This window comes from Acipenser ruthenus, chromosome 45 (genome assembly GCF_902713425.1).
Source record: "Acipenser ruthenus chromosome 45, fAciRut3.2 maternal haplotype, whole genome shotgun sequence".
NCBI lineage: Eukaryota > Metazoa > Chordata > Actinopteri > Acipenseriformes > Acipenseridae > Acipenser > Acipenser ruthenus.
In genome coordinates, this window is record NC_081233.1 from 4,222,183 (window position 1) to 4,240,996 (window position 18,814).

At 40.2% G+C, this 18,814-nt stretch overlaps 1 protein-coding gene across 1 annotated transcript in view; it reads left to right on the top strand.

The window, feature by feature from the left end:
- The first annotated feature begins 224 nt into the window (after nt 1-224).
- The window catches only part of LOC131720912 (biogenesis of lysosome-related organelles complex 1 subunit 1), a 45,315-nt gene continuing 26,725 nt past the window's right edge, over nt 225-18,814 (top strand). The window contains exons 1-2 of the mRNA XM_059013359.1: nt 225-393; nt 11,020-11,092. Of these exons, the coding sequence (XP_058869342.1) occupies nt 333-393; nt 11,020-11,092 (134 nt within the window). The 5' untranslated portion in view covers nt 225-332. The remainder of the gene's footprint in view (nt 394-11,019; nt 11,093-18,814) is intronic.

An 18,814-nucleotide genomic window follows, 5' to 3' on the forward strand; every position in this document is an offset into this window, starting at 1 on the left:
AAACCCAGTGAAGAACTCTCAAACTCTCAAACTCTCAAACCAACACGTGTAAAAACTCTATTTGTGTAGCTCTGTGTTTGTTTGTCAGTATGGGGATGGGAGTGAAAATGTGCTCCGGACATTGACCTTCGCTAAAATAATTGAGTATCCCTGGTGTAGAGAAACATGACCTCTCTGTAAAACCAGACGTGTCATGTGCTATATCGACCCTGTCATAATAAATCCATGTCACGTGACGCCGCAGTGAGGCTTCTTCCAGAAGCGGCGCGTCTTCCTGTCGCAGACCAGAGTATGTGGAATTGAAATCTGTTAATTACTGAAAAACTTTAAACATGCTGTCCAGGTTACTGAAAGAGCACCAGGCAAAACAAAACGACAGGAAAGAACTGCAGGGTAAGAATAACTGAACCTTTTGAACATTTTCTAAAGGAAAGGCCTACCCTTCTTGGAGAGACACGGGGCTCGTGTTTTTAGTGTTGCTGTGTTAGGCGTCTTTAATGCCGCAGTCCAATGCATTCAGGAGCCGCTACTTAGATGTGTGTGTGTGTCCCGCCCACTGCGGTTTTCATTGGTGCTTTGGTGAAAATGCTAGCTGTGATGGGTGGGTGTCGGTCTGTCATTCATTCACAAACTTTGTTGCAGGAAGTGGCTCGCTAGTGAGCAACCGAGGCACTAAAAGCAAGTAGTGTTTGTTAATCCAATACTAAGTATAAAGTGGTGGAAAAACATTCCTTCATCCTGTGTAGTTTTCAGGACACGAGAAATATCGCGTTTATGCAATCTGCACGTTGGGTCTGATCTGCAAGTCAGTTCAGAATATTTCTGTAATAGAAACACTTATCATTAGGCCGCAGCAGTGTGTACACATTGTTGGGATGTGAACATGTATTTGTAATAACAAAATCATCAGCCTCTTTTTTATGTGTTGTCCCATGATTAAAAAAAAAAATACTAGTCAACCCTTGAATATCACTTCCAATGGGCTGAGTAAAACAATGACAGTGAATAAGCAGAGATGACCTCGTCACCAATGAGCTGACAACATAAGCACTGGAAACACATACTGTGCTATTAACACAACGATTGCCTTTCTGCTACAGTTTCTGTACAATACACAGTAAACATGCATGCGCATTGTTCTGTATGCTGTATCATACTTCGTGTGTCAATACTTTACAGCAGCACACTTGCATTTAAACCTTCTTATGTTGTGCTTTTATTTACCAAAGTGATATTAAGTGGGTTGGAAATCAGTTATATGATAAATTTGAGTGGTGCAGTATTATCAACCGCTGTTATCGACAGCCTGTCCCCATTGACTCCCATTGTATTCAAGCAGACGTTGACAGGAGCGATATTAAATAACCACATGTCTGTACTAGTTTGCGTATTTATTAGTGATGGGCACCAATATTTATATTTGGATATATCGATAATAATGTCCATATCATGATATCTTGGGATTAAAAAAAAATATTGCTGTGTGATTTCCATTACACGAGAGTAGATGTTAAAACTTCATGCTGATTTGAACTCGGCTCTCGCCAAGATAAGCACCAACTAAGACGTAGCTTTACAGTAAACTAATGTGATCCATATGCGTCTCCATCCATTTACGTTTCCTTCCATATGATGATGTAGATATCCTTCTGTCTGGTGTTAATGGCTGAAGTGTAATGCTGGCTCCAGGGATTAGCTTATTTTGCCTCCCTGGCGCATCAGCACACACAACGGCTGCGATGCTGGCTCCGGGGATCAACCAAAGTGCGGCCTCCCCAGCGCATCAGCATGACAACCGTCTGGATTGAGCTAAGTAGGGTACATCTCTGGGGTTTTCAAGTGGGCACCTTCCATCCTCAGTGTTTCGTCGACTAGCCCACGACACCTCAAGAGGGCTCGACGGTGATTCTGGCGTCCCAGCATCACCCCCCTCCGTCCCCCACTCAACTCAGCCCAGCTTACTTACCTGTCCCCAGCCAGAATCTTTCCGTCTCAACCACAGCCAGTTGCTGCTCCTCTCTGCTGCTTCAGATAAGTTCTTCACTGTGCGACGCAACTCTTGGCCACTGAATCCGACGTCTCTGAGAAACCGGGTTGTAGAGTGTGCCACAAATCCTCGACAACCCACTTCCACTGGGTAAACCCGAACTCTCCATCCTCGCTGTTCCGCTTCAGTGGCTAGTTGAGCATACCGCAGTTTCTTCCTCTCATACGCCTCATCTACAGCGTCCTCCCATGGCACTGTTAACTCTACCAGGTGAACAAGGCGTGCTGATCCAGACCACAAGACAATATCTGGTCGAAGGTTAGTGGTGGCAATCTCAGGTGGAAAAATAAGCCGTTGACCAACATCTGCCAGCATATTCCAGTCTCTAGCAGCTTCCAGTTGTCCTGGGCGAGGATTGGTTTTAACACCTTTTCTTGGTGGTTGCTCTCCTGGGCGGAGGAATGTTGTCTTTTGTGTGTAATGTTTTGATGGAACAGGTGGCAACTTATTGGTCATGTTACGCTTGTCTTCCAATGCTAAGGCCAAACATCGCAGCACTTGGTCATGGCGCCAAGTAAACCGTCCTTGGCTAAGAGCCACCTTACATCCTGTCAAAATGTGCCTTAATGTTGCAGGTGATGAACACAAAGGACATGAGGGATCCTCTCCTACCCAGAGGTTTAGGTTCTGTGGTGATGGGAGAACATCATATGTTGACCTGATGAGGAAACTGATCCTGCTCTGTTCCATTGACCATAGGTCTTGCCAGCCAATCTTGCGTTGTTCCACACTCTCCCATCTCATCCATTCTCCCTGTTTGGCCTGGGAAATGGCCTTTATACACCTCATCCTCTCCTCCTGCTTTTGCACCTCGTTGACTACCAGCTTCCTTCTTTGAGCTGGGGCCGCCTTGTGCCATGTAGGAGGAGTTGAACTGAAACCAAGACCCCCTCTTCCATGCTGAACTTGCCCCATGATATCACCAATTCGAAGGGCAGCCTTTGCATCTTCCACAGCTTTCTTTGCCGCCCACTTTCTTCCAGTTTTCAACACAGGTGCTGCCTCCCTTACGCATATATCGCGTGACTCTACTAATGTCATTTCCAGTCTGACCTTGGCGCACTTAAACTCCTCGGTTAGAGCAGAGACTGGTAGCTGCAGTATTCCTTTACCATAAAGTCCCACTCTGCTGAGGCAGCGTGGAACTCCCAACCATTTCCTGATGTATGAACTGATTAAAGCTTCCAGCTTCTCTACTGTTGTCAAAGAAACCTCGTACACAGTCAGTGGCCACAGCAACCTCGGCAGTAGACCAAACTGAAAGCACCAGAGTTTTAGTTTACCTGGTAGAGCGCAGCTGTCTATGCTCTTCAACCCTTCCACTGCTTGTTGTCTAACTTCTCCCACACGAACTGTGTCCTTTAGATCCCCGTCGTACCATCTCCCAAGACTCTTCACTGGCTTCTCAGATACTGTTGGTATTGCCTCACCATTAATGAAGAATGTTTTATCTACTACTTTGCCTTTAATTATAGAGATGCTCCTTGATTTAGTGGGCTTGAATTGCATTCGTGCCCATTCAATGTTATTGGTTAATTTGCCCAATAATCGATTAGTGCAGGCTACTGTTGTAGTCATGGTTGTCATGTCATCCATGTATGCTCGAATTGGTGGTAGTCGCATTCCAGAAGCCAAGCGCTCTCCTCCTACTACCCATTTTGATGCCCTAATGATTACTTCCATTGCCATGGTAAAAGCCAGTGGAGAAATGGTGCATCCTGCCATTATTCCAACCTCTAGGCATTGCCATGTAGTGCTGAATTCTGAAGTTGAAAAACTGAATTGCAAATCTCCAAAATAGGCTTTCACTAAATTTGTTATTGTCATCGGTACACTGAAAAAATCAAATGCTGCCCAAAGTAGTTCATGTGGCACTGAACCATATGCATTAGCCAAATCCAGGAATGTCACATGGAGCTCCTTCCTCTCCTTTTTAGCTGATTGAATTTGTTGCCAGATCACATTGATGTGTTCTAAGCAACCTGGGAAACCTGGAATGCCCGCTTTTTGTATTGAAGTGTCAATGAAGCAGTTCTTTAATAGGTAAGCTGACAATCTCTGAGCAATAATGCTGAAGAAAATCTTGCCTTCTACATTTAATAGGGAAATGGGACGAAACTGACTGATGCTTGTAGAATCTTTTTCTTTAGGTATAAAGACTCCACCTGCTCGGCGCCATGCTCTTGGTACAACCTGTTTTTCCCATGCCACTTTCATCAATTTCCACAGAATTCGTAGAACTCCTGAAGCACTCTTGTACACTCTGTACGGAACTCCATTAGGCCCTGGAGATGATGAAGCCCTTGCTTTTTTCACAGCTTGCTCTATTTCTTTCCACTTAGGTGCACAGTCCTCCATTTGGTATTCTGGTGGATTGATAGGTGGGATGTCTGACGGAATTGACATAGGCTCCTGCCTTTTTGAATCTGTATGTGTTTCCTCCAAATATCTCTCCAGCTCAACCTTAGATGCTTTTAGTGTGCCATTCTTCTCACTGGTGAATAACTTCTTTACAAATTTGAATGGGTCTTTATAAAAGTTAGCTCTCGCACGCTCCTTCTTTTTGTAGCGTTTCCGTAGGCGCTCAGCTCTGCGCAATGTTGCAAGCTTATCTTTTATGACCCTTTGTAAGAGATTGAGTCCCTCCTTCTGACTTTGTTCTGCTCTTCTCCATTGGTTCCTCAGCTGTCTCCTTTCTCTAACTAAGCGTTCAATCTCCTGCTGCCGTCTAGACTTTCCAGGAATAGTTTGTACTTTTTCCTTCCTTTTTTCAACTCCAAACCTCTCACTTCCATATGCGTAGATGATGTCCCCAAATTTATCCAGCTTCTTTTCAACTGTTCCACTTAATCTTTCCAATGCAACGCAGAGATCTGTGTTTACTGTGTCCCATGCAGTTTTCTCACAAGCTCTTGGCCATTTAACTCCAGGCTTGTGCCCGTTGAGGTTCTTTTCTCTCTTATGCTGGTTTGTCTGACCGGGTTCACAAGGATCATTAGGTTCATCACTAACTGTGTCCATGCAAGTCCTCCTCACATCTATGACAGGGGTGCTGATATCCTGCGAACTGTGGTTTGCTTCCTGTCGCTGGATTTCATTCGACTGACTTGACTGACTTCGTAAGAAGTACTGATCAATGCGAGGCCCTTGTCCCTTCTCCCTCAAGCATTTCATTCTCCCTTGATGAATCTTCAAACCCCTGGCCGTTGTCGCCTTGCTCCAGCCGCAGACACAAACCTGGAGTTCCATGTCTTTGTTAACTGCAGATCTTGAACTAGTCTTTTGTGAAGTACTCTCCATACTCATATCCGTTTCCGTTCCTAAGTCGTTAACCGTGTTGTCCAACGTTGAGTCATCTTCCGCCCCCGCTCTCGCAGACTCTAGGGGTATTTTTCTCTTTAATTTCTTAGAAGCCTTGGGCGGGTGTCTCCAGCATCCTGTAAACACAGAGCTGGATACTGCCGACAAGGGTAGCTAACCCTTACCAGCCCCAATATTAAGATACAACAAATCCTATACATACTAATGATTGTTAGTGTCGTAGGCAAACACCACACACTAAATTTTTATTTAACCATTTTATCCCCTTGGTAGGTGTTAAGGCACCATGCTGCATCAAGCACTACTGCATCCGTTTTGCATTATTTTGAGCTATGCGCATGCGTCAGCGGTTCATTGCATTTTGTCTGTATGATTACTTGCTCTATTATTAATGTATTTTTAAAACTTTTGGTTTTATAATTTAGATGTACTTTTAAAACATAAAAATACGTAAATACGTGTTTGGCCATGGAGTTTGCACAAAAAAATTCAAACAAAGAAGGTGACAAATACAGATGCAGGCCCTGTATGGTATTTCCCATCATGCCTGTGCATGATAACCATTCATTTTTCCAGTTTCAAACTACAATTAAACACTTTTATGGTTTACAGACTTGAGAATTGCATTTTCTTTTAAAAAAAAGCTTTTATATTCAGTGTGATTGGAGTTGCACTTTATAATTCATTATGGAGGGGAAAATATATATTCTCCTGGTTGTGCAGCTGCCATATAAAAATGTGAGAACCGTCATCAGTGTGTCCATCTGTCTGCGGTTATTAGATAGCCTATATTGTTCTTATACAGTTCCACGGTTATGCCCCAATACAGCACTGTGAACACAGTTCATATTTTCTGCACTCTTAAGGATGGTTCATACACTGCAGGGTCAGCCCTGTTGAGACTCACTCGTGTGTTCGTGGGATGCTTTGAGCTCAAGAGTTGGGGTCAATTCCGAATGGAATTGGAATTTTTTGGTCAGTTCCAATTAAATTCTTGAATTGGAATTGACAGTTTGAAAGCAACATCAATATCAATATTGATTGCGCTGAATTTGATAAATGTATCATTTATTGGCTATATATTCATGACTGATACGCAGATTTCAGCTTGAGCTGCTACGAAGAAGAGGAGCTTCAGATTAATGGTTCATTTCATGACATATGAGTCAATTAGTATGACACTATATAAGTATAAACCTTAGTCATGGCATTTTGGCCCATATCGTTATTATCTGCCAATGTGACGACTGCTTGCATGTACATCTGAGTTAAATCACATGGTAAAACTTGGGGCGTGGCCTGTGTCTGTTTTTTATAATGTTTTGTACCTGGCAGCTATCAACGCTTTGGTTTTGTACAAGGAGTGCACCGGCAACAAAGTCACTCGGCGGGACATCATTTTGCAGCTAGCCCAGGAGCTACGGCAGAAACATTTTGATAAGAGACACGAAAGCCAGCTGGCAAATGCCCCTCAGCCTTCAGCCACTGGCACACGGAATGAAAGACAATGCCAGGTTGTTAAATGCAACAAAAACAGAACTTTTGATGTCTGCGCCCGTTGTGAAAAGGCCAGTCTGTGGCAAATGCATTGGTACAGTTGAAAAGCGTGTTTTCTGCCTAGATTGTACTTAGAAAGCTGCAATAGAACTCTGAACAGACAGACAGAGCCTTTGAACTCTGAACAGACAGACAGAGCCTTTGAACTCTGTTTCACTCAAAGCGCTTTCACGTTGTGTAAAGTTTATTTTATTACAGTTTTTCATATTTATGCATGTGCTCTTTTTGAAAAAAAAATAAGAAAGTTACATTTTCAGTGTAAATATGGTGTTTCTGCTCTCAATGTTATGTATGATGTTCATAAATAGAAATATTAAGTTGTATCTGATTTGTTTGTTTTTCATTTTCATATCGAAGCTGTTTTAAAATGGAGCTGCACATTTTGCGGGTGCGGTGGTTGTGTGTAGTCTGACATCTCGGCGGTTCTGGTGTTAATACGAGATGTAATCTGGATGTTATGTTGCCTTTATTTGTTGTTTGGAAACTATGCAGGAGTAGGGTGGGCTTTATGCATACTGTACAGTACTTGTATTATACTGTTACTTCCTGTTAATAAAAATAGCTACTTGTAGAGCAGCGATTGTTATTATTTTTCCGTATTACTTGCATCACAGATTTCACAATGTATGTGAATTTTTCCCATAGCCGTGTAATAGTTCCTGGTGAAAATTCCCATTTCTAAAAGAAATAGTGTAAATATACTTATTTTTTTATTACTTACAAATAAATACAGCAAGCGTTTGCCATATTGACATACTACCTGTTACACTGCATTTAGGAACCTGGCAGCCGGTTTAGTTTGCTTCCGGTAAATGATTGAACACACCGCAGAGCATTTCATGTGCCTGTTGTTATTTTTACTTTTAATTCTGTTTTTATTTTGTTTGATAATTCACTGATGATGAAAATAGAATGTCTTTAAAAGGTTGACATGAAAAATGAAATATTCTACAATTTAGCATTTACTATCTTTCACTTAAACATTTCAATATGTAGAAACATATTTGTTGTAGTATTTTGAATGGACAAAGCTAATTTTATATTATGTTTAATCATGAAATATCTTGAAATACCTATTTTTAGATATGCCATGAAATTAGGGATGTCACGTTATACCGGTTTTATGGTAAACCGCGGTATAAACTGCCACGGTTTTGAAACCTAAACCATTTTGCTATACCATGATTACCGAGTTCACGGTATTGGCGCGTTTTTGTATTCACTGTTTGTCCAGCGGTGAGCCGCACCGGCACTTTGGAGTTTTGTTTGTTTGTTTAAGTAAGCTGCCAAATGTCCTGGAAAAATATAAATCAAGTTATGATTTTGTGTCGCATGTGTAAACGGTTCTGTATTACTGTAGATACCCTACCCCCCTTTGCAGCCTAGTTTTTATTTTGCCTCTTGAAAATCAGGCTGTTAGCACACAGAAAGAGCGTTTTCACCACATTTTGTTTTTTTTAACTTGTTTTTAGTGGAATCACTATAATCTTTACGAAGTAGAACATACAGTATGCATTGTGATTAAATACCTCCACAAGAGGAAATTTGAATTGTGAATTGTCTTTTATGCAGATCATGTATCAGTGTATCACAACATCCCTAATACAGAGGATCTCATCATCAATATCAGTGTATCACTACATCTCTAATACAGAGGATCTCATCATCATGTATCAGTGTATCACTACATCCCTAATACAGGGGATCTCATCATCAATATCAGTGTATCACAACATCCCTAATACAGAGGATCTCATCATGTATCAGTGTATCACAACATCCCTAATACAGAGGATCTCATCACGTACAGACGTGCTCAAATTTGTTGGTACCCCTCCACAAAAAACGAAGAATGCACAATTTTCTCTGAAATAACTTGAAACTGACAAAAGTAATTGGCATCCACCATTGTTTATTCCATATTTAATAGAAATCAGACTTTACTTTTGCTTTCAACATAATATTGTAAATAATAAAACAAATGAAAATGGCATGGACAAAAATGATGGGACCGCTAACCTAATATTTTGTTGCACAACCTTTAGAGGCAATCACTGCAATCAAACGTTTTCTGTAGCTCTCAGTGAGACTTCTGCACCTGTTAACAGGTAGTTTGGCCCACTCTTCCTGAGCAAACTGCTCCAGCTGTCTCAGGTTTGATGGGTGCCTTCTCCAGACTGCAAGTTTCAGCTCTTTCCATAGATGTTTGATAGGATTCAGATCAGGACTCATAGAAGGCCACTTCAGAATAGTCCAATGTTTTGTTCTTATCCATTCTTGGGTGCTTTTAGCTGTGTGTTTTGGGTCATTATCCTGTTGGAGGACCCATGACCTGTGACTGAGACAGAGCTTTCTGACACTGGGCAGTACGTTTCGCTCCAGAATGCCTTGATAGTCTTGAGATTTCATTGTGCCCTGCACAGATTCAAGGCACCCTGTGCCAGGCGCAGCAAAGCAGCCCCAAAACATAACCGAGCCTCCTCCATGTTTCACTGTAGGTATGGTGTTCTTTTCTTTGAAAGCTTCATTTTTTCGTCTGTGAACATAGAGCTGATGTGACTTGCCAAAAAGCTCCAGTTTTGACTCATCTGTCCAAAGGACATTCTCCCAGAAGGATTGTGGCTTGTCAATATGCATTTTAGCAAATTCCAGTCTGGCTTTATGTTTTTCTTTCAAAAGTGGAGTCCTCCTGGGTTTTCTTCCATGGAGCCCACTTTCGCTCAAAAAGCGACGGATGGTGCGATCAGAAACTGACGTACCTTCACCTTGGAGTTCAGCTTGTATCTCTTTGATTCTTTTTCTACCATTCGCACTATCCTTCTGTTCAATCTGGGGTCGATTTTCCTCTTGCGGCCGCGCCCAGGGAGGTTGGCTACAGTTCCATGGACCTTAAACTTCTTAATAATATTTGCAACTGTTGTCACAGGAACATCAAGCTGCTTGGAGATGGTCTTGTAGCCTTTACCTTTACCATGCTTGTCTATTATCTTCTTTCTGAACTCCTCAGACAACTCTCTCCTTTGCTTTCTCTGGTCCATGTTCAGTGTGGTGCACACAATGATACCAAACAGCACAGTGACTACTTTTCTCCATTTAAATAGGCTGAATGACTGATTACAAGATTGGAGACATGTGTGATACTAATTAAAGAAACTAATTAGTTTGAAATATCACTATAATCCAATTATTTATTATCTTTTCTAAGGGGTACCAACAAATGTGTCCAGACCATTTTAGAATATCTTTGTAGAATAAACAATAATTCATCTCTTTTCACAGCTTCTTTGCTTTATTCTATGACATACCAAAGGCATGCAGGTATACATGATAAAATAGCTTTTAATTTCATCACTTTTCAGGAGGAATGAAGCATTATTTCAATGAGCTGTAAGGGTACCAACAAATTTGAGTACGTCTATATCAGTGTATTACAACATACAGAGGATCTCATCATGTATCAGTGTGTCACTACATCCCTAATACAGAGGATCTCATCATCATGTATCAGTGTGTCACTACATCCCTAATACAGAGGATCTCATCATGTATCAGTGTATCACAACATCCCTAATACAGAGGATCTCATCATCATGTATCAGTGTATCACAACATCCCTAATACAGAGGATCTCATCCTTTATCAGTGTATCACTACATCCCTAATACAGAGGATCTCATCATGTATCAGTGTATCACTACATCCCCAATACAGAGGATCTCATCATGTGTCAGTGTATCACTACATCCCTAATAGAGGATCCCATCATCATGTATCAGTGTATCACTACATCCCTAATACAGAGGATCCCATCATGTGTCAGTGTATCACTGCATCCCTAATACAGAGGATCTCATCATGTGTCAGTGTATCACTGCATCCCTACTACAGAAGAAAAAAGGCCTTGCTCATAGTGTAACAAGACTGCCCTCGATGCATTGTCTGTAAGTTCTGTTACAGTTAGTCTGACTTGTGTTGCATAGAGCTGAACAGGTTGGGTATTGGATACTGCACAATTTCCCTGTATTTATAATGTGTTATCTGTTTCATTGTATTGTATTCTGTTTTTAAATTTTTATTTGATGTTTTTCCTCCAGAAAAGCGCAGAAGAGAAGCGATTGCTGCGGCTACAAGCCTGACAGAGGCTCTGGTAGACCACCTCAATGTTGGGTAAGTACCACACCTCAGGCCCTAAACCATCTTTCCTAAAAATACTAAGTATACAGTATCATATGAATAATAAAGAAAATAGACATAAGCACTTCTATTTTTCTTTCCATTTATTTCTATAAAGCCAAAGTGTTTCTCATTTAAACACAGCAGCCCCTCCAATTCTGTGCTGGATCTTAATTCCCAGGCCCTTCTAATAATAAATTGTAACAAAAATGAGGTGTTTGGCTCAATTTTTTATTTTTTTTATTGCTCTGACAACAGGTTAAACTTAATAGGTTAATCAGTCATATAAATTATTACAATACCTAAGCTAAATTACATTACTAACTGTGGCAAAGTGGTTTTCAGTGCGCAGGTGTAGAGGTGATGCAGTGCTCAGGAATGATTTGAAACAACACAGTCCACAGTTAAACGGCTCTTTATTTGGCTGGGTTGCTTGTTTTGCATCTGAAATAATAATACCTGGCTCCATCGCGCAGGTAAACCACAGGGATCAGTCCTGTCAAATAATACCTGGCTCCATCACACAGGTAAACCACAGGGATCAGTCCTGTCAAATATTAAGACACTGAACAAGACACACACAAACACAACACGGTCACAACTCCAGAGTGAGTGCTCTTAGTGAAAGTGGTGATTTACAGGTTTATACATGCACAATAGTGAAGTGTAGTCCGGGTTTAATTGCTGGCTGTTTAGCTACAGCTCCCGGATGTTAGCCTTCTATAAATGACAAACGTAACAGTTTAATAGAGAAATAAAACAACACACAAAAACTCACGGTTTCTTTATAACACAGTACTTCTTCACTGGTCCTTTCATAACCATAACAAAGGAACAGATTGCTTAGCCATATCCCCTGATATACCCTCAGTCACGCCCCCTTCGGTATGGAGTGCAATCACGTATCCTCCACTCCATGACTGACACATCACCTACCGCATTAAGGTGATGACTTCTGATATTGTGACTCCGTCCCCTTTCTGGATGGCCGACTTCCGACTGACCCTGGAATGATCTGCCAAACCATCCAGTCCAGGGCACACTGTTCCTGTTATACCGTGCCCTCACAGGTCTGGAGGGAGATTGTTGCCTCGGATTCATTCACTCTCTGTCACACTAACGTACTGAAGTAAAAATAAATACAAAAACTATTTTCACTTTCCTGTTCCAATCACATGCTGCACAATTCCCAGCTAAATCTAACAAAAGGATACCGATTTGCAATGCTGCTATATCATGAAATTATATGTAAAACTAATATTTCAGAATAATAGGTTGTGAAGGCCTTACTTTGCCTGTTGCACGGTAGTTAAGGTTATACAGTTAAACGGGTGGAGATTTGTGACGCATGCCAAAATGAAATCTGATCAGAATGAAAGCTTGGCCAGTCAACATGCAGTGATTATACTGACGTTATGCTGGCCAGTAGCTGTTGACAGAAACAGAAGCAGTATGAGGAAACGGAATGCAAGCAGCATGAACTGCGCTGAATGAAAGCTGGATAGTGGCGCAGTTTAAGATAAGTTAATTAAGAGAGGCGTAAGTGAAAGTGTTTTTTTTTTTCTTTTAATAAATAAATCTAGTAATTAAAAACACAGAAGCCTGTATACAAGCCTACATGTGTAAATGCTGGTCGTGCTGTTTACTGCAATGCAACCGCATTCTATTGCTAAGCATACTGCGTATCATTTAAAACAAACAATTTACAGAACATTCATATTACAAAATACCAAATATTTTAAGTACATCTAGATTAGGATATTTTAATAGAGGAATTTCTAAAAAAAGACTTTACACCTGATTTGTGAAGAATGCACTACACCCAGCTCACCTGTCTTGTTAAAGGTAGACTTAGTATACAGTATGAGTTTGGGTAGCTACAGTATTCTCCTATTCATAGGAAATTTAAGCATTCGTAGCATAAACAACATATGTCATGAAGAGCAATACAGTATTAGTCATAAATACTGTATGTTGTGTTTTATCATATCTTCTAGTGTATAGTAATTCAGAGATTTAAAAATATCTTGGTTCACTTCTTGTATTTGAACCTTTTTCAGCTGTGGGGGCGTTCATACTCTGAGACAGGTGCATGGGCTTGTATTTTATACCAGGACATTTTCTCAGCATAAGCCTCTACCCATTATAGTGCATACCCAGGATACTATAAGCCCCTGCTTGATTATACGGAACTGTAATATTTGCATTTATTCTAAGTGGTTCTGTTGCTTCGATACTGAGTTACAATATTATAATTACTGGGCACTGGACAGACTTTCTCATTGCATTAACATGTTGAGGTAATGTGACACCCCCCTGTGTCTAACTCTCCTTGTTTCTCATAATAGACTGAAGCAAAGTGCTTTCCGTGAGAATTGTTCTTCCTTGGCAGGATGCTTGGAAAGTTAATACGTTTCAGTGTCCTACACAATTTAACCGCTGTTCTCTGTGCTTTGGTACAGCGCTATGCATAATTGTTTTGGTTTTGTTTTTAAAAACAAACTTGTCTTAGTGTTACTTTACTTCCCTGTCTGTCAGCTTGACTAAAGGGATGGTTTGATCAACCTGTGTCTAGGCCTGGACGATAGTGACATTTTCAATTAACAATTATTGACAAAAACTATCATAATCACAATTTTCTGAAATGATGTCCCAGTTTCTCCAAGTTAGTAGTTCACATATTCTCTTATTTTTGCCACTGTTTTGTCACACTATAGAGGGAGAGGGTCTTGAATACAAGTAGTTTTCTGATGTTCTTTTATCATGCATTGCATACAGGAGAAGATGGAGGTTCAGAACAGCACATCCTATATTTTTAGAGGATCGTGCCAGACACACAATAATCACATGAGATTATGGATAACAATTTGTCAGTGTAATTACATTACACATGATCAATATATAATTAGATTATTGCTCCAATCCTACCTATACACAACCCCACAGCAATGGATTTAATCAATCACAGAATTGCAGGTAATGAGTTTGAGTTGATATCCATATCTGGGGATAGCCCTCGGTAAGTGGTTGGTGCAATCCAGGGGGATTCCTCTGTAAAGAGCCAGCATGTTCTAGTTAACCCCCATTTTAATTCAAGATCTTTGTGCAACTATTACAAAGAAATGTCTTCAGTCCAACAAACATTTTAAATGCAGTTAACATGGGGGTCATGAGAAGTTTTGACTGCTCTCCTTTTCCAGTTCCTTGCTTCCGCAGCTGTTCCCAAGGATTTCCACCCCCCCTCCAGCCACTGCCCCAAAGCTCCGAGGCAAATTTAGTAACATTCCCAAATTAGTAACAGCTGAGGTCATCTGTGCACTCCCAAGACAGACAGACAGAGTGGTGTGAGCCAGCAGTAGAAATGGAGTCGTGTGGCCAGCTGTAGAACTACCCAGTGCTTTAATAGCTGAGCCGAGGAACCCTGGCAGTCTAATCTGAAATGGGGATTGTGTTTCTGTAAGAATTACTGGCAGGGAGTGTTTTTGTTTAATTTGTTGGCATTCAGATCCTTTTTTTACTTGAGAGAGGTACATTTTACCACTCAATACATATCAAAATATAGTTTATTATGGAGAATTTTATACAGAAACGGGCGTTTTTATCATTTGGAGATTGGTAGCCAATTGAGACCCAGAATTTAAATGGAAATACAGTACTGGTAACTTCAAGTACAGTAGCTTAAAATGAATGATATTTGCAATCATTCTGAGTTATTGCAATAATTATTTATATTTATTCATTTGGCAGATGCCTTGGTATTCACATTATTTAGAATAAGTTCTTGAGAATCAGGTTCTGGGGTATAGGGGGTGTCTGTCTGTACATCCGTCCGTCTGCATGTCACACTTCACAGTGTTGCATATATCTGGAGAACCACTTATCCAATTGTCATGAAACTTGGTATTAATATTATTTAATTAAAGTTTTTGAGAGTATTCTGGGAATATAGGGGGGTCTGTCTGTCCATTCATCCTTCCAACTCTGTCACAGTTACAATTTTTTCAAATTGTCATGAAACTTGGTAATACAGTACAACCGTGCAGGGAATGTGTGTTCCTGACATACTTTTGCAATTCTTCAAATAAGGCTGTGCTAATGTGCTTTTACTGAGCTCAGGAGCTGCTCTATAGTTCTAGATACATATAACTTAGGCTAGATCAGTATCTTAGAAGTAAGATGCAAGAGCCAGCACCATCTAATGATTATCATCTCATTGTTATAGCAATTTAAAAAAAAAATAAAAAAATAAAAAAACCACAATATACTACAAATTGCAATGAAAATAATTCAAACTACAACAATCCTGCAGTTTTCAGATAGATCCTGCTGTTTGTTTTACACTCAATTCCCAGTCGAGAAAAGCTGGTGAATTCAGATAAGCCTGCTAGAGAAAACAGTCACACTGTTTGCAGTTGCTATCTGTGATCGGAAGTGTTATGTTCAGATGTCAAACTATGAACTTTATGCCAATAAATAAAGCCCTATTACTCTACCAATACATCACACAGCTTTCCCCACATTTCTGCTGTGTCCAGTTCTGGTCACCACAGTGCCAAATGAACATTGTGGCCCTGAAGAGAGTCCAAGACCAACCAGACCAATCCCAGGCCGTAAAGGAATGAGCCAGGAAGAGAGGCTGAAAGAAGTGAATCTATTTAGCCTGGAACAAAGAATAATTGGGGGGGGGCATGATTGAAGTCTTTAAAATCTTGAAAGGAGTTGACATAATTAACCCTAACCAATTCTTTAAGTGCAGTACAGAAACCAGGACCAGAGGACACGGCTGTTAATTAAGTGCAGATTTAGGACAGAGGGAAGGAGACGCTTCTTTCCGCGGAGAGTGACAAGGGTATGGAATGGGTTACCTAGTCAAGTTGTTGAGGCAGAATCACTTGGATCCTTTAAGACCCAAGAAGTCAAAGTTATAAGAACAATCATCTAATAGGAACCGGACAGGCTAGGGGCCGAATGGACTCCTTCGTTCGTAAATTTAGTTTTTAACTAGAAACCATTTTTCTTTTTCAACCAGCAAAAACTTTTATAATAAATAAATAAATAAATAAATAAATGAAATGTTGTCAAAACACTTGTCCTTTAAAGTTCTGACAAGTTCTCCACTAATGTATAACACTACGGTATGATTTTGTCTGCATTAAAATCATACCCTAAACTAACCTAAAATTTTTTGGTTTTGGCTGAACGGTGAAGATAATACTAGTTTGCGCAGAACAGGTTTGCTATAGTGTGTTTGACAAGCCTCCCATGCGGGTCATCATGTATTCAGAACAGGTTTGCTATAGTGTGTTTGACAGGCCTCCCGTGCGGGTCACTCATCATGTATTCAGAACAGGTTTGCTACAGTGTGTTTGACAGGCCTCCCGTGCGGGTCATCATGTATTCAGAACAGGTTTGCTACAGTGTGTTTGACAGGCCTCCCATGCGGGTCACTCATCATGTATTCAGAACAGGTTTGCTACAGTGTGTTTGACAGGCCTCCCGTGCGGGTCATCATGTATTCAGAACAGGTTTGCTACAGTGTGTTTGACAGGCCTCCCGTGCGGGTCACTCATCATGTATTCAGAACAGGTTTGCTACAGTAATTTGTATCGGAGCATTTTACCTGTTGACACACTTATATTTTTACTTGTTTTTTTTTTTTAATTCCTTGCTATTGCCGTTTCTTCACAGTAAACACTGGCCATAGACACATTTTCATGAAGTAATAACATGAGATTTACTTGTGCCTTATTGTAGCTGAACGAAACCAAACAAAACCTGAAATTTTACTTTAAACACGTCAAATAAAACAAAACGATATGACATTGTAAAATGAAGGGAAAAAAGACTCACCGTTTTGCTTCTCGTTTATTACATTTCATAACAAAGTTGCAAAAAAAAATAAAAAATTATATATATATATATATATATATATATATATATATATAATATATATATAAATATAAATCACTCCAAGTTGGGCACTGTTTAAGCGAGGCATTTCAGAATGACGTGCTTGGCTTTATTCTCATTCGCGCTAAAGCAGCACAACACTTTTTTGACGCAGAGAGCACTATGCGTGCGCACGCATAATCTGGTTTGTTTAGTTTTTGCTGTCTAAAACGTTTAAATAGAGGCTCAAGAGCTGCTGTGTTGATCCTGTGTGTTTTTTTCTATATTAATCTCTCATATCACATAGAGCTCTTTTTCATTTGCCATGTTTGAAACTGTAGCGCAACTTTTGGCGAGGTGGTAAATAAGTACAAGGTATTTTTGTAATTTCTAGCGAATACAAACATCTGAATTTTGTATCCGACTGCATGTCAAAAAATATTTGTTTGGATATTTGTCCCAGCACTAGTTTTAACCAAACTGAACATACATGTTTTTAATTGAGGTTTTATTAGAAAAAAAAAATAGAACAGTGTTTCAGGGCAAGTCCTGTCAATGTGGGCTCGCTGAATTAAGTAGGGGTGCCCTTTTTAAAGGACTTGTGTATAAGAAGTGTATGACAGGTAAGGCTTGTAGAATTATTTTGTGAGCTGTAACCATGACGTTGTGCTGTCTTGGCACTATGCTTGCATTGCTGTAGTGCAGGTGATTCGTTGACTTGGACCTGGTCGGTGAAGGGATTGCTGGCTCGGGCTTGACATAATGACACGTTGTTGTAAGATTAAGTGCTGTAATTAGGTTTCAGCCGCAGTTTTGTATTGATCGTGGATGTAATGAGGAGCTTCTTTGCTGCAGTGGCATAGCGAGAGCAGATCTATTACGCTGACACAGAGACAAGCACAGTGCTCGCTAATAATCGTAATGGAGACGAGCCAATTAACTAGAGAGCTAAATACTGAATTTATAAGCTTGAGTTACTGTTATTTCCTCATGCTGTCTTGTACTTTTCACCTACAAAGACATGAAGTAAAAAACGTACACATTGATTCTGGGCACAGAGTAGTACTGTTACTGTAATAGAAAATCTAATTGGCTTTTAAATCAGGTTTGGGAAGGACTGTTGTTGCAATGCTATAGGCGGAATGTTTTAGTAAGTATTATATTTTCTGTGGCCTACTTTAGGAGGAACTTTCTGATATATTAGTTTCCTCTTGCTACCTGAAGAAGTGACTCCAAAGCTAGTGTAGTTTTACATATTGTCTAATGCTGTGAAGAGCTGTCAGAAAAACGTTGAACTAATACTGCTTCTGAGCCCTAATACTATTCATTTATTATCTAGCAGCAGCACAAATCCATGCAATTAGTCTAATGTATGATTATGAAAATAGCTGAATATCTACGTGGCCTGTGGTTTTTAACCACCTGTAATGGCGGCGCAATTCACTTTAAAAAGCAGTTGCCTCAGACGCGCTTTGATCTTTATGCAGTTAATTTAAGTTTTAAGAATGTGATGAGGCAAAAAATGTACCAACCTATGTTGTCGTGCACAAAATCCTGCATGGTCATGTGATCACTAACAACCAATCAAAAAGATTAGTTTAACCATGACATTTTATAAATGATATACTATAGCCCCCGATGAAATTGCATCACAATTGAATTAGACGCGATGGTTCAGGTCAAACGTAGCCAGTTTGAAACACACAGCAGTACAGACAACCTGAGCAGGCTGTTATAGCTGTGCTGGACCAGCCACCACTGAGCTCATTACATTGAAACCGCAAGGCAGAAGGAACCCTTATAAAAATATCCAAAAGGCTGCATCAG